The sequence below is a fragment of the Diabrotica virgifera genome, chromosome 10, assembly GCF_917563875.1.
Source record: "Diabrotica virgifera virgifera chromosome 10, PGI_DIABVI_V3a".
Taxonomy (NCBI): Eukaryota; Metazoa; Arthropoda; class Insecta; order Coleoptera; family Chrysomelidae; genus Diabrotica; species Diabrotica virgifera.
In genome coordinates, this window is record NC_065452.1 from 33,141,933 (window position 1) to 33,155,726 (window position 13,794).

General features: G+C 32.4%; 1 protein-coding gene across 1 annotated transcript in view; it reads left to right on the forward strand.

Annotated features, from left to right (window-relative positions):
• LOC114337383 (carnitine O-palmitoyltransferase 2, mitochondrial) overlaps positions 1-13,794 on the forward strand; it is a 74,425-nt gene that overhangs the window by 37,663 nt on the left and 22,968 nt on the right. The window contains exons 3-4 of the mRNA XM_050663165.1: positions 5,076-5,359; positions 10,338-10,639. Coding sequence (XP_050519122.1) covers positions 5,076-5,359; positions 10,338-10,639 — 586 coding nt within the window. The remainder of the gene's footprint in view (positions 1-5,075; positions 5,360-10,337; positions 10,640-13,794) is intronic.

Genomic DNA, 13,794 nt, shown 5'->3' on the forward strand with positions numbered 1-13,794 from the left:
AAACTGAATTTTAGTGATCATATAGATAGATTAACAGTAAAAGCGAACAGGATGTTAGGTTTTACACTAAGACATTGTAAAGGGTTATCTTTGGAGGCAGTGAAGAAGTATGTGTTGGGTTGATCAGATCACAGCTTGAATATGGGTCAATTATCTGGTCTCCTCAGTATAATGTGTATAAGTCATTACTGGAGAGTGTGCAACATAAATTTCTACGATATTATAATTTTATGTTCAATCTGAATATGAGTTCTGACCACAACTATTTTCATATTTTAAAGTATCTTAAACCGGATACATTGAAGAGGAGAAGAATCATGTTTGATATTTGCTTTGCTTTCAAACTATTGAATGGAATTATATCATGTCCAGAAATTCTTTCACAAATCAAACTTGCTGTTCCACAGAGAATGCTTCGACAAAATAACTTATTTTTTATTGGCTTTCATCCAACAAATTATGGTAGACACTCATTCATGAATCGATCCCTAGAGTTTTTGAGAGAAGATAGATTGGATGTGTTTAATAACTCTTTGCAGTCATTTAAGAGAACTCTTTTGGAAATATTTTAATGTTATATTGCTATTACATATGAACCAGTTTACTATAGTTTGTTTTTTAACCAAGAGGAGTGATTCAAATTTACCGCGCCGTAATGCTTGTTTCTAATTGGTCCAATCGCAGGCAAGTTTACTCCACTGTTATGAAATTTTGACACTAATGACATTTAAGAAATTTTGGCACTTCTGTCATTTTATAGGTTAATTAAGTTATATCTGCGATTTTTTGTGTTTTCTGCAGTATTCCTTTAATTTTTAGATTTTTAGTCTACTTTTATATAAAAACAGTTGTTTTTAGAACTCTTTAGCGATGTGTTAATATAATATGTATGTATTATCATCGAAACCTGATATGATCAACGGAAAAAGAAGATGAATTTGGTGACTTTTCTAGTAACTTTCTTGGGTGTGAATCTGTCTTTTTAGTTTACTCCTCTTGGTTAAAAAATCAACTATAGTGATAACTTACGTACCTAATGGATTTATTATTTAAGTAAATTTTTGTTAATTTTGTATGTGTATATATAAGTACCTATATGGATCTTTTAAGCTTTTCTTAATAGGATGCTATTTAGACTAGTCTTGATATATACTTTAATCAAAAATATACTATTATTTTTTGTAATGGGGGTTTCCCGTCTAATAAATAAATAAATAAATGCATTTGTTGCTATTTCTATCCTGGCCCTTATTTCTGTTGTTTGATTATTATATTCTGAAATCCAGGTTCCCATATACATGGGTCATTCAACGAATATACGACTCTCTTGGATTATCTCGACAACGAATATTTTACTGTGCAACGTAAGAAGTACGAAAGTAAATGGCTCTAATAATTATTCCAATAAACAACAATGTAATTTTCAATTTACTTTTGTTCTTCATATTTTGCACAGTAAAATATCCGTTGTCGGGATAATCCAAGAGAGTCGTATATTCATTGAATGGCCCAGATTTGTATTTATCAACCCTTTCTATCGGTACATCATCCAAGTGTATGTTTTTATATTTGTTTTCTTTGATATTATCATATTTTTAGACTTTTTTATATTCACTTTTACTCCATATTTTTCACAAAATCTGCTTGTCTCGTTTAATAGTTGTCAGAGTTGTTCAGCAGAGCTTGCCATAATCACGGTGTCATTATCAAAATTAAGAAACAAATTTAATGTATTATAGTCCGGTCAACTTACACATCCGAGGTTACAAAAATTACCATCAAGCTGAAAATTGGCAGGATTGTTCAAAATACCATCATAAATGAAATCTAAAAAGTCCTCATAAATCCGACCCGAGCTAAAAAATTTACGAGGGGTCAAAGGTCACCAAATATAGTTTTTAGGAATTTTCAGCGAAACGGTAAGTTTTATCATAAAATTAGTTCTAACAAAAAATGTAGATAATTATCTATAAAATTATCTGTAAAAAATGTCTTATTACTTTTTTTCTAAGAGCCACCGTTTTTGAGATACAGCGATTCAAAAAGTTGTAATCGTCATAATATGCGCACACGTTTCCACACCACCTTTGAGGTAGTGTACTTAGCGCCTTTTTTAACGTGGTTTTCCCAGTAGGTCTATTCCACGGATCTGTTATAATTCTGTTTAATTTGAAGCTATTGAATAATTGATATTGACAAGGTTTAAAAATGATAAAAGTTATAAAAAGCTGTATAAATTAAAAAAAAAGGAAAATTTATCCAGCTGGTTCATAATTTTCTAATACTTCTGCTTCCTCTTCTCCTTGTTCTTCTTTTTCACCTTCTAGTTCTTCTTCTGCTTGTTCTTTTTCTTCTTGTTCATCCTGGGTGCAAGTAAATTGCCCCAATAATGACACATCGCATGGCTCCTCGATAGAATCAAATGAATCCACAATTGTTGGTGATTCAACATTGGAGCACGACCGGTTTTGGCAATTAGTGCATGCTACCGAACAAAACAGTTCAACTTTTTTGCAACCACATTTAGCGCTACATCCCTTTTTACAGTTGCAAAAATTGTGTTTTTCCGGCGCAGGTGGGAGTAAAGTTTGAATTGGTTCTAATGAACTGTCGACTAATTTCCATCCCCAGTCTTTTGGATCTAGCTGATAACCAAGCCACACTTGAACTTGGTAATATGTATACCCGAAAAAGATGTTGATGAGCAGCCGCTGAGGTTGGAGGAAGATAAGATAATTGCACTTGTTTTATATTTCGAGTATTTTTAAAGAAACATGCATATCGAAACTTATCTAAGCACGTAGTTTTTTTAGGCGCTCCATACATAGAGAGAAGAAAGCTGATTCCGTTGGAAATAACTTCTTGTGGAGTTGAATTAGTTTTTTTTTAAACTTCAGCACATTCAAGTAATATAGGTTTAACACGTATTTTCACTCCGGAGTAGTACTCAAGACTAATTAATACTTCGAGGGTGTCATCTACCATCTACCTGAAGGATTTTGCCACCCAGGAAGATAAAGGTTAATTTGCATAATAGTAAACAAACTAAATTTGCATAAAGTTTATTGTATATTGAAATGTTTATTAGTACTTAGCAATAAACATTTTGCCTAGAAAGTTGGCTTTCATTATTATATTAAAGCCCTTCTGAGAAAAGAATAGGTAGGGTGATTAGATTAGCCGACGTACTAATAGAATGTGTTTATTCCGACAAAACCCATCTTTACAATTTGAATAAGACGCATAAGTAAGAAGAATTATTGTAAGTTAATACTTTGTCATATCAAGTTATTGTTTTTATTGGGAATAAGCCATAAAATTGAAATCATAATTCTTATTATTTTCGCGTTACATTCACTTTGTAAAGATTTTTTTGTTGGCACTGTAATAATACAGCTTATACATTGCATCCTTCGGTAGACCGCAAGCTGTGTAGTAGAAACATTATCATATTTATAATATCTTATATTATTAGGTGTAATATACAAGGTGTCCCAAAAGTAGTGGAACGGTCGAATATTTCGCGAACTAAACATCGGATCGAAAAACTGAAAAATACGTGTTCAATCATTTTCAAAAATCTATCCAATGACACCAAACACCAACCCCCACTGCACCCCCTGGAGGTGGGGTGGGGTAACTTTAAAATCTCAAATAGAAACCCCCAGTTTTTTTGCAGATTTTAATTTGTTACGTAAAAGTAAGCAACTTTTATTCAAGACATTTTTTTCGAACTGTGGATAGATGGCGCTATAATTGGGAAAAACGATTTATCCTGATACCATAGGTAAATTATAGAAACGGTCTAATATCTCGAGAAATACACTTCCAAATAAGAAACCAAAAATCAGGTTTTTAATATATTTTGAAAACCTATCGATAAACACCAAACGTGACCCTCCAACCCACCCCCAGAGGTGGGGTGGGGGTAACTTTAAAATCTTAGATAGCAATCCCTACTTTTTATTGCAGATTCGAATTCGTCGTGAAAAATTAAGCAACATTTATTCGAATCATTTTTTAGAATTGTTGATAGATGGCGCTTTAATTGGAAAAATACGATTTATTAGCGCCATCTTTCAGCAATTTTAAAAAATGTTTCGAATAAATGTTGCTTAATTTTTCATGACGAATTCGAATTTGCAATAAAAAGTGGGGATTGCTTTTTAAGATTTTAAAGTTACCCCCCACCCCACCTCCAGGGGGTATGTTGGAGGGTTGTGTTTGGTGTGCATCGATAGGTTTTCAAAAAATATTAAAAACCTGATTTTTGGTTTCTCATGTGGAAGTGTTTTTCTCGAGATATTAGACCGTTTCTATAATTTACCTATGGTATCAGGATAAATCGTTTTTCCCAATTATAGCGCCATCTATCTTCAGTTCGAAAAAATGTCTTGAATAAAAGTTACTTACTTTTACTTAACGAATCCAAATCTACAAGAAAAACTGGGGGTTTCCATTTGAGATTTTAAAGTTACCCCCCACTCCACCTACAGAGTGTGTAGTGGGGGTTGGTGTTTGTTGTCATTGGATAGATTTTTGAAAATGATTGAAACGTATTTTTCAGTTTTTCGATCCGATGTTTAGTTCGCGAAATATTCGACCGTTCCACTACTTTTGGGACACCCTACAAAGTAAGTTAAATTGACCAATAGAATATTATGTTTACTTGTATTACAGCTTCAGTGATGTATATAAGTGGTGTACTAATACATATTATGACGATTAGAACTCTTTCAACTCTTTGAATCGTATCTCAAAAACGGTGGCTCTTACGAAAAAAAGTATTAAGATATTTTTTATAGATAATTATCTAATCAACATTTTTTGTTAGAACTAATTTTATGATAAAACTTACCGTTTCGCTGAAAATCGATAAAAACCATATTTGGTGACCTTTGACACCATTTTTTAGCTCGGGTCGGATTTATAAGGACTTTTAAGATTTTATTTATGATGGTATTTTGAACAATCCTGCCAATTTTCAGCTTGATGGTAATTATTGTATCCTCATTCCTATTTTTGAGTCTAACTAGACCAGTCTATTAACTTATACCCATTATATTTTATTTTAGATTTGCAATTAAACAAGGAAATGGAAGTTAGTATTACTCAGGCAAAGAAAGAATACAAAAATACTTGTAAAAGTCTGGATATAGATTATTTAATCTTCAATCGGATTGGTAAGAATGTTTGTAAGAAACAGGGTGTTAGCCCTGATGCTATTATGCAGTTGGGATTTCAACTTGGATATTACAAAATGACAGGAAAATTTGTGCCAACCTACGAATCTTGCAGCACTGCGGCCTTTAAACATGGCAGAACTGAGACTGTGAGATCTTGTACTAATGCCACCAAAGTAAGTTTTCTTCATTTTCTTTACTTATTGCTTCTTCTTTTTATGTAGACATGACTGTCTGTTTTTCAATCTACCTCCAGTAAGTTGTCATTCTATTGTTTTTGTGGTCTTCCCATTGATCGTCTTCCTATTAGGGAACCGTCTCTCGCCGTCCTTACTACTCTATTTGTTGTCATTCGGCGTACAGGAAAGGAATGCCAAACGTCTACAACGTTTTAATCAAACGCGATTAATTAACCTCTCGTTAACCTCTCCTTGTTGTTTGATTAAAACGTTCTAGACATTTGGCATTCCTTTCCTCAGGTAGCTAGCTTTCTCCGTGGACGTGTTAGTTGTTGCTCTCGAATCCTGAGGGTCTTCTAACATTACAGCCACGAATTGGTTGCATTGCTTCTGTAGTGATCTTTCCCAAGTTAGCATACACCTATTCTAACTTGGCTATACCATACTGATGACGACTAATAAGTCAGAAACACGTGTCTATGGTTGCATTCCATCTTATGCATATTTTTTTTTTCATCCTTGTTGCGAGCCATGCCGATATCTACTTTTACCTTGAATCTACTATTAACTCGCGTTAACCTCTACTTGTTATACAGGGTGTCCAGAAACTCTACCGACAAATGAAGACAGGAGATTGCTTATATAATTTTAAGATATTTTAACCCAATTCATCTAGTCCGAAAATGCTCTTTGAAGATGGCGTCTTGTAATTAGTTTTTCTTAAATATCTCCAGAACGCTTCTATTTAGAAAAACAAAAATTGATACGCATATTTATCTTCCAGAGATTAATCGATTTCATCCATTGTGAATTTCTAGTACCGGTAATAGGCGTCCGTTTAGGGTAGGGCAACGGTTATTTTATGAAATAACTTTTTTTCTTTAACTTTTAAGCATTTTTGATACTGGATTATTAAATTGTGAGGTATTCTAGTACTAAAAGGTACTCTTGATTTAAGTCGGTAGGACACACCGTTTTCTAGAAAAATCGATTTGAAAATTTTTCGTTTTTTGAATTTGACAAAACATTGAAAATAATTTTCAAAAAAAAATTGGTGCATTTTACCAACGTACATCAAGAGTAACTTTTAGTACTAGAATACATCATAATTTAATAATCTAGAGTCAAAAATTCTCAAAAATTAAAGACAAAAAATTTATGCGATAAAATAACCGTTGACCTACCCAAAACGGACGCATATGACCGATATTAGAAATTTGCAATTAATGAAATCGATTCATCTCTGGAATATAAATAAACGTACCAGTTTTCGTTTTTCTAAATGTTTTTTTTGCAAATTCAAAAAACGAAAAATTTTCAAATCGATTTTTCTAGAAAACTGTGTGTCCTAACGACTTAAAGTAAGAGTATCTTTTAGTACTAAAATACCTCACAATTTAATAATCCAGCGTCAAAAATGCTTAAAAGTTAAAGACATAAAAGTTATGCGATAAAATAACCGTTGCCCTACCCAAAACGGACGCCTATGACCGGTACTAGAAATTCACAATAACTGTAATCGATTTATTTCTGGAAGATAAATATGCGTACCAATTTTCATTTTTTTGAATAAAAGCGTTCTGGAGTTATTTAATAAAAACTAATTAACTAATTTTCGGAGTAGATGAATTGGGTTAAAATGTCTTAAATTTTTCTGAGGAAGCTCCTGTCTTCGTTTGTCGGTAGAGTTTCTGGACACCCTGTATACAGGGTGAGTCACCACTAACGGGACGAAAGATTACAGCGAAATGGTAAAAGATTTGAAAAAAATTTAAATTGAATAGTTTGTAAGTTGATAAAAGCTACATTTTAAAATTATTTTGAAACATACAGGGTGTACCAATAAATGGCGGCGTATCAAAGTTATATTTTTTCTTATGGAACACACTGTATTTTATTGCATTTTTAATTGTCCGCAAAAAATAAGGTATAATTTCATAAGGCTTCCCTATACCTATGTACAGAGTGTTCTGAGTTATGTTGACTTTTCTTAAAATGTAAAGTTTTAAAAGAAGGCTTATTCTCAAGTTATTTAAGAAATTATAAAAACATTACTTTTACATCTAAATAGTTGAATATTGGTTGAATGTATTCCGTGATTAATTATTATACATTTGTCTACAGGGTGTTCAAAATTTACAGTTTCATTATTGGAGTATTCAATGTGTCATATGATGCTTATTTTAAATGGAACACCATGTATATTAATAAATAATTATACTAAACAAATTTACCTCTTTCGAATGGTATATGGATGTCCTATACCTAGGTGTCATAGCTTTTGCGTAATTTACAATAATTATTTAAATTCTTAATCTGTAAATCGATTTTAAAACAAAAGATGTAGTTAATTAATGTCATTGTATGACATTGTCTTGTCAGTTTATGACAGTACGGTCTGGTAATTATCAAAACTATAAACATCCGTGTATGATATTCAATTTTTTTTTTTTTTACTTAAAAATGGCTTTGGCAGAGCCCATTACATTCAAATTTAATTGTTCCTAAAAATGAATATCACGCTATCTATGAAAGAGTAGACGTGCTACTTTGCATTGGGGAATATTTTTAAAATTGTCTCTTAGCTTCTAAAGTTTACGCTTAAAAGTATCCTGATAAAAGACACCCAAAAAAGGACGTTTTTGAGGGATTTCTCGATAGATTTCATTCTACTGGTAATGGTGCATAGGTACGAAAAGTTAAATAAAAATAAACCATTTATTTTTGATGACGTCAACGACCTGCTTTCTGTTACGGAAAACCCAAATACTAGTAAGTGAAAAATTTCGAATCAATTGGAAATCAGTCAAACGAGTGTATGTAGAATACATAAGAAAAACCACTATCATCCGTATAAAACTCAACTACACCAGCATTAGACAGAACAGGAACGTTTAACTTTTAGTTTACAGACTTTAGAATTTGGAGATCCTGATTTTTTTAAGAATGTATTGTGTACAGACGAATCTACCTACTTTTCATAATAATCGTCTAGTTAATAGACATAGCTTTCATTTTATTATGATACAGTAAACAAACATTTTACTGTTGATCGCCAGCACCGATGAAGTGTAAATGTTTGGGGCAGTATTCTGAGCGAGTATGTTATCGACCCATATTTTTGTGACGAAAATCTGAATGGAGTCACTTTTTTAAATTTCTTAAAACAAATTGTTGGATCCTTCTTAAAACCTTCCACTTAGCGTGTGAACAAACATGTGGCTCCAATTGGACGGAGCTCCTGCTTATTTTTGATGTGATGTTAAGAACAACCTCAACATAAAATTTAGAAATAAATGGATAGATAGATTCGGTCAATATATTTGGCAACCTAGGTCACCAGAATTGACCAAGATGAATTTTTTTAAATGGGGTTATATTAAAAATATTGTAAATGCTACACTTGCTACCCTACATTTCAACAAATCATTTAAAAATCGCTTGTTGTATAAACATTTTGAACATGTATTACATAACTGATAATTTTTTACTTATAGTAAGTTGTGGTTCATTTTGTATTATTTATGTATTTGTTTTATTAAGATTCTTTATGTTTCATTATGTATTTAGTTATTTTCAATAACGAAAAAATCTATTTTACAAATCAGCAAATAAAAATATACCTACATATTTATTTACAACTACACTCGATAACAACTATGCCAAGATAATGGGTTTAAAAATCGAGAGTGACTATAAATGTTTTTAAAATCGATGTACCGTTTAAAAAAATTGTAAATTACGCAAAAACTATGACTCCTAGTTATAGAACATCTATATGCCATTCGAAAGAGGAACCTGTGTTTAGTATAATCATTGATTAATATACATGGTGTTCTAATAAAATAACCATCATATTATGCTACATTGAATAATCCAATAATGAAACTGTAAATTTTGAACACCCTGTAAATAAATGTGTAATAATCATTCATGGAATGCATTAATTATAAGATAATTACCAGACCGTATTGTCATAAAATGACAATGTCATACAATGACATTAATTAACTTCATCTTTTGTTTTAAAATCGATTTACAGATTAATAATTTAAATAATTGTAAATTACGCAAAACTATGATACCTAGGTATAGGACATCCATATACCATTCGAAAGAGGTAAATGTGTTAAGCATAATTATTTATTAATATACATGGTGTTCCATTTAAAATAAGCATCATGTGACACATTGAATACTTGAATAATGAAACTGTAAATTTTGAACACCCTGTAGACAAAAATGTGTAATAATTAATCATGGAATACATTCAACCAATATCCAACAATTTAGATGTAAAAAAGTCAATATAACTCAGAACACTCTGTACATAGGTATAGTGAAGCCTTATGAAACTATACCTTATTTTTTAATGTGTTTATTATACAATGTGTTCCATAAGAAAAAATATAACTTTGATACGCCGCCATTTATTGGGACACCCTGTATATTTCAAAATCATTTTAAAATGTAGCTTTTATCAACTTACAAACTATTAATTTAAATTTTTTTTCAAATCTTTTACCATTTCGCTGTAATCTTCCGTCCCGTTAGTGGTGACTCACTCTGTATATACATTGGTATTTAGGCGTCAACGCCCTTCTGGTAGGTATCTATGGGGGAGTATCACTGAGCCGCATATTCCACTGGCAAGATTCCTTGCCGTACTGCTCCCTCATATACCGATCAGACGCCCGCATATTCCAGTCTAAGTTTCAGATTCATATTAGAATTTTATACTGACGTGTTAGCCTTTTCTGTTTTCCGTTCACCTGGCTGGAGATTGAACTCACATTCATCACGGCGAAGTGAAGTTCGGCCAACCGCTCGTCCCATTGAGCTAGCTGATCAACCTCTAATCAAAATGCATTTTATTTCATGCTGTAGATGTTATTGTTCCCAATTTTGCTTTAAATGCGACTTCATATTATCTGCTGTTAGTGTGTTTGTGTTTTATAAATGATGATTTTTTCAGGAATTTTCCTTGGCAATCACCTCACAGAACAAACCCTTAGTTTCTGAGCTTAAAGCTATGATATCTAAATGTTCGGACATGCATAATCAATTAACAAGGGAAGCAGCCATGGGCCAAGGGTTTGATAGGCACTTGTTTGCTTTAAAGAAGTTCGCAGAAAAGACCAACACTATGTGTAATATATTTGAAGATCCTGATTATGCTCATTTAAATCATGTTATTCTTTCCACAAGCACTTTGAACTCTCCAGCTATATTTTCAGGAGGCTTTGGACCAGTAGTTAAAGATGGTTTAGGTGTAGGGTAAGTACTCATTACTAAAATAAGGAAATAACATAAGGCTATTTTTGATAGGGGTTCATAGTAACTACTACAGTAAAAAGAAGTAAAAAGAATGTTAACCCGCTGTACAGCAACAATATTTTGATGAAGAAATTAACCAACTTCTTCAAGGTCAAATTGGACGTGTACAGAATACAATTTTAAATCTAATTTTGCCGTGAATAAAAATAAAATGAAGAAATTTGACGAAATTAAACATGTCCTTTAATAGAACATGTTCTATTTCGTCAAATTGCTTAATTATCTTTTGATTCTCGGTAAAATCACAGAACACTTTAGGTTATCTGCGGGTAAAATTGGATGTCAAATTGTGTTTTGTACCACAAGCAATACTTTTTGTACACGTCACATTTGACCTTGAAGAAGTGTTGGTCAATTTCTTCATCAATTTATTGTTGGTGTAAGTCGGGTTTTATGCTCGATTTCATAATAGTTAAAGTGGACTTTAAATTTTAAGTTGGTACCTTTATCAATGGAATTGTAATACACATTAAAGTGAACTTTAGTTAATGTTCACTTTAAGTTTATACTAGGTTTGTTCCTACAAAGAATCACAAACTAGTTCATGACAGTTTCTGACTGCTGCACAATACGCATGTGCGAATTCAACCAGCCGCGAACTAGTTTGTGATTTTTGTTGGAACAAGGAACAATATTCTACCGAGCTGGCAAGTTGCCTAGTGCCCAGAGAAAAGAAAAGAAAGAAGAAGAAAGCATTCTGGAAAACGAGGGAAACGAAAACTTTAACCTTACTACTTTAAAGTAAAGTACTTTACACTTTACACCACAACACGAGCAACGAGCACACCTTTAACAAATACTATGGACAGTCCATAGTATTTGCTGTCACTCATTGTTTCATAAATTATAAAAAGTATAAAACACTAAGATCACAGATCACTTTTTGGTAAGAGCAGCCTATAGAATAAATGCTAATATAAAGAAAGACAATCAAAGGGACAAAGAAATCAAAAAACAATTCAACACAGCAATACTAAAAGATAATATGACACAGAAGAAGTACGAACAACAAATAACCAGCAGACTAAACGAAGAACCAGAAACACTAGACCCGGAAGAAAAGTGGGAAAGCATAAAAGAAGCAGTTTTAAACACCAGTAAAGAAATATTAATTAAAGGTAATAGAAAACAAAAAGCAAAAGAATGGTATGATGAGGAATGTCAAAAAATAGCAGAAGAAATTAGAAAAATAAGAATAAAAAACTTAAGAAATAATAGTGACATTAGCACACAAGAATATAGAGAATTGAAGAGAATTATGAAGAGAACATGCAGAAATAAAAAAAGAAAATACAACGAAGAAAAACTCAAAGTGATAGAGGAAAAATTCCAAAAAAAGGAAATAAGATCCTTTTACCAGGAAACAAGAAAAATGGAAAGGGGATATCAGAAACATAACCCATATATGAAAAATGAGGAAGGAATATTAATAAATGAACCCGGGGAAATAATGAGAAATTGGCAAACTTATTTTACACAACTTTTAAACAAAAACGAAGAAGAAAGGGGAACAATCCAGGAAATTGAAGATGACCATATAGTAATAGAAACACCTACGAGGGAAGAAATAGAAAATGAAATAAGAGGGCTAAAAAACAATAAAAGCCCAGGAATAACGGAAATATCGGCGGAAATGATAAAGGCAGGAGGAAAAAGACTACACAAGGAGATACATAGCCTGATAAAAAGTATATGGGAAACAGAAAGAATGCCAGGAGAATGGACCAGGGCAAGGATATGCCCCATACATAAAAAAGGTGATAAAATGAGATGTGAAAATTATAGAGGTATCGCGTTGCTAGAAGTCGTGTACAAAATATTGACAAACATTTAAGAAAAAAGCTGAATCAATACACGGAAAAGATATTGGGCGAATATCAGGCAGGATTCAGAAGTAATAGGTCGACGACAGACCAAATATTTGCGTTAAAAGAAATCCAAACTACGTGCTACGAACATAAAATAGCAGTATACGTCCTGTTCGTCGACTTTAAACAGGCCTATGATACGGTAAAGCGGCAACAGATGTACGCACTAATGAAAGAAATGGGCATACCAAGTAAAATCGTCAGGATGGTAAAGATGACTATGGATAACTCCACAAACGAAATAGCATGGAAGGGACATAAATCAAATAATTTTGAAACAAAGGAAGGATTAAGACAAGGAGACCCACTATCAACGACTCTTTTTAATGTAATACTGGAAGGAATAATCAGGAAAAGTAAAATAAGCACACAGGAAACGATTTTTAAAAATGGCCACCAATGTATTGCATTCGCAGATGATCTAACATTATTATCGACAAGTAAGAAAGAGCTAACAAAATTAATGAGCAATATAATAAAACAAGCCAAACCTTTTGGTCTTCTCATAAATAAGGAAAAGACAAAATACATGATAATGGGAGAAACAGATAAAGAAAATGAAGACAATTTCACATTGGAGATAGAAGGAGAAAATGTATGCGCATTTAAAAGAGTTTCAGAATTTACATACCTGGGTGTAAAAGTAGATGAAAAGGGACATGGGGAAGGGGAAATAAAAGCAAGAATAGCAAAAGCAAACAAAAAGTATGGAGCATTGCGTCCATTAATGAAATCCAAAGATGTGTCAAGAAAAACAAAAATAAGAATCTACAAAACAGTTATCAGACCTACAGCTACATATGCATGTGAAACATGGGTGCTTAAAAAATCAGAAATAGACCTTTTAGAAAGATGGGAGAGGAAAATACAACGAGCAATATATGGAGGCGTGAAAATAGACGGTCAATGGAGAAGAAGAAATAATAAGGAACTTGAAGAACTATATAATGAACCAAAAATAACGACGGCAATCAAATCACAGAGAATCCGATACTTAGGACACATAGAAAGAATGGGAAAGGCGAGAATGCCAAAAATGGTTCTATTACGTAAGCCAATACAAAAAAGAAGAATAGGAAGACCAAGAAGGAGATGGAAGGACAGCGTATATGAAGACTTAAAACAAAGTAATATTGTAAACTGGAAAGAAAAAGCTTTGGACAGAAAACAATGGAAGGAAGTGGTGAAGAAATGTATGGAAAGACTATAATGTTAAGTGTAGTATTA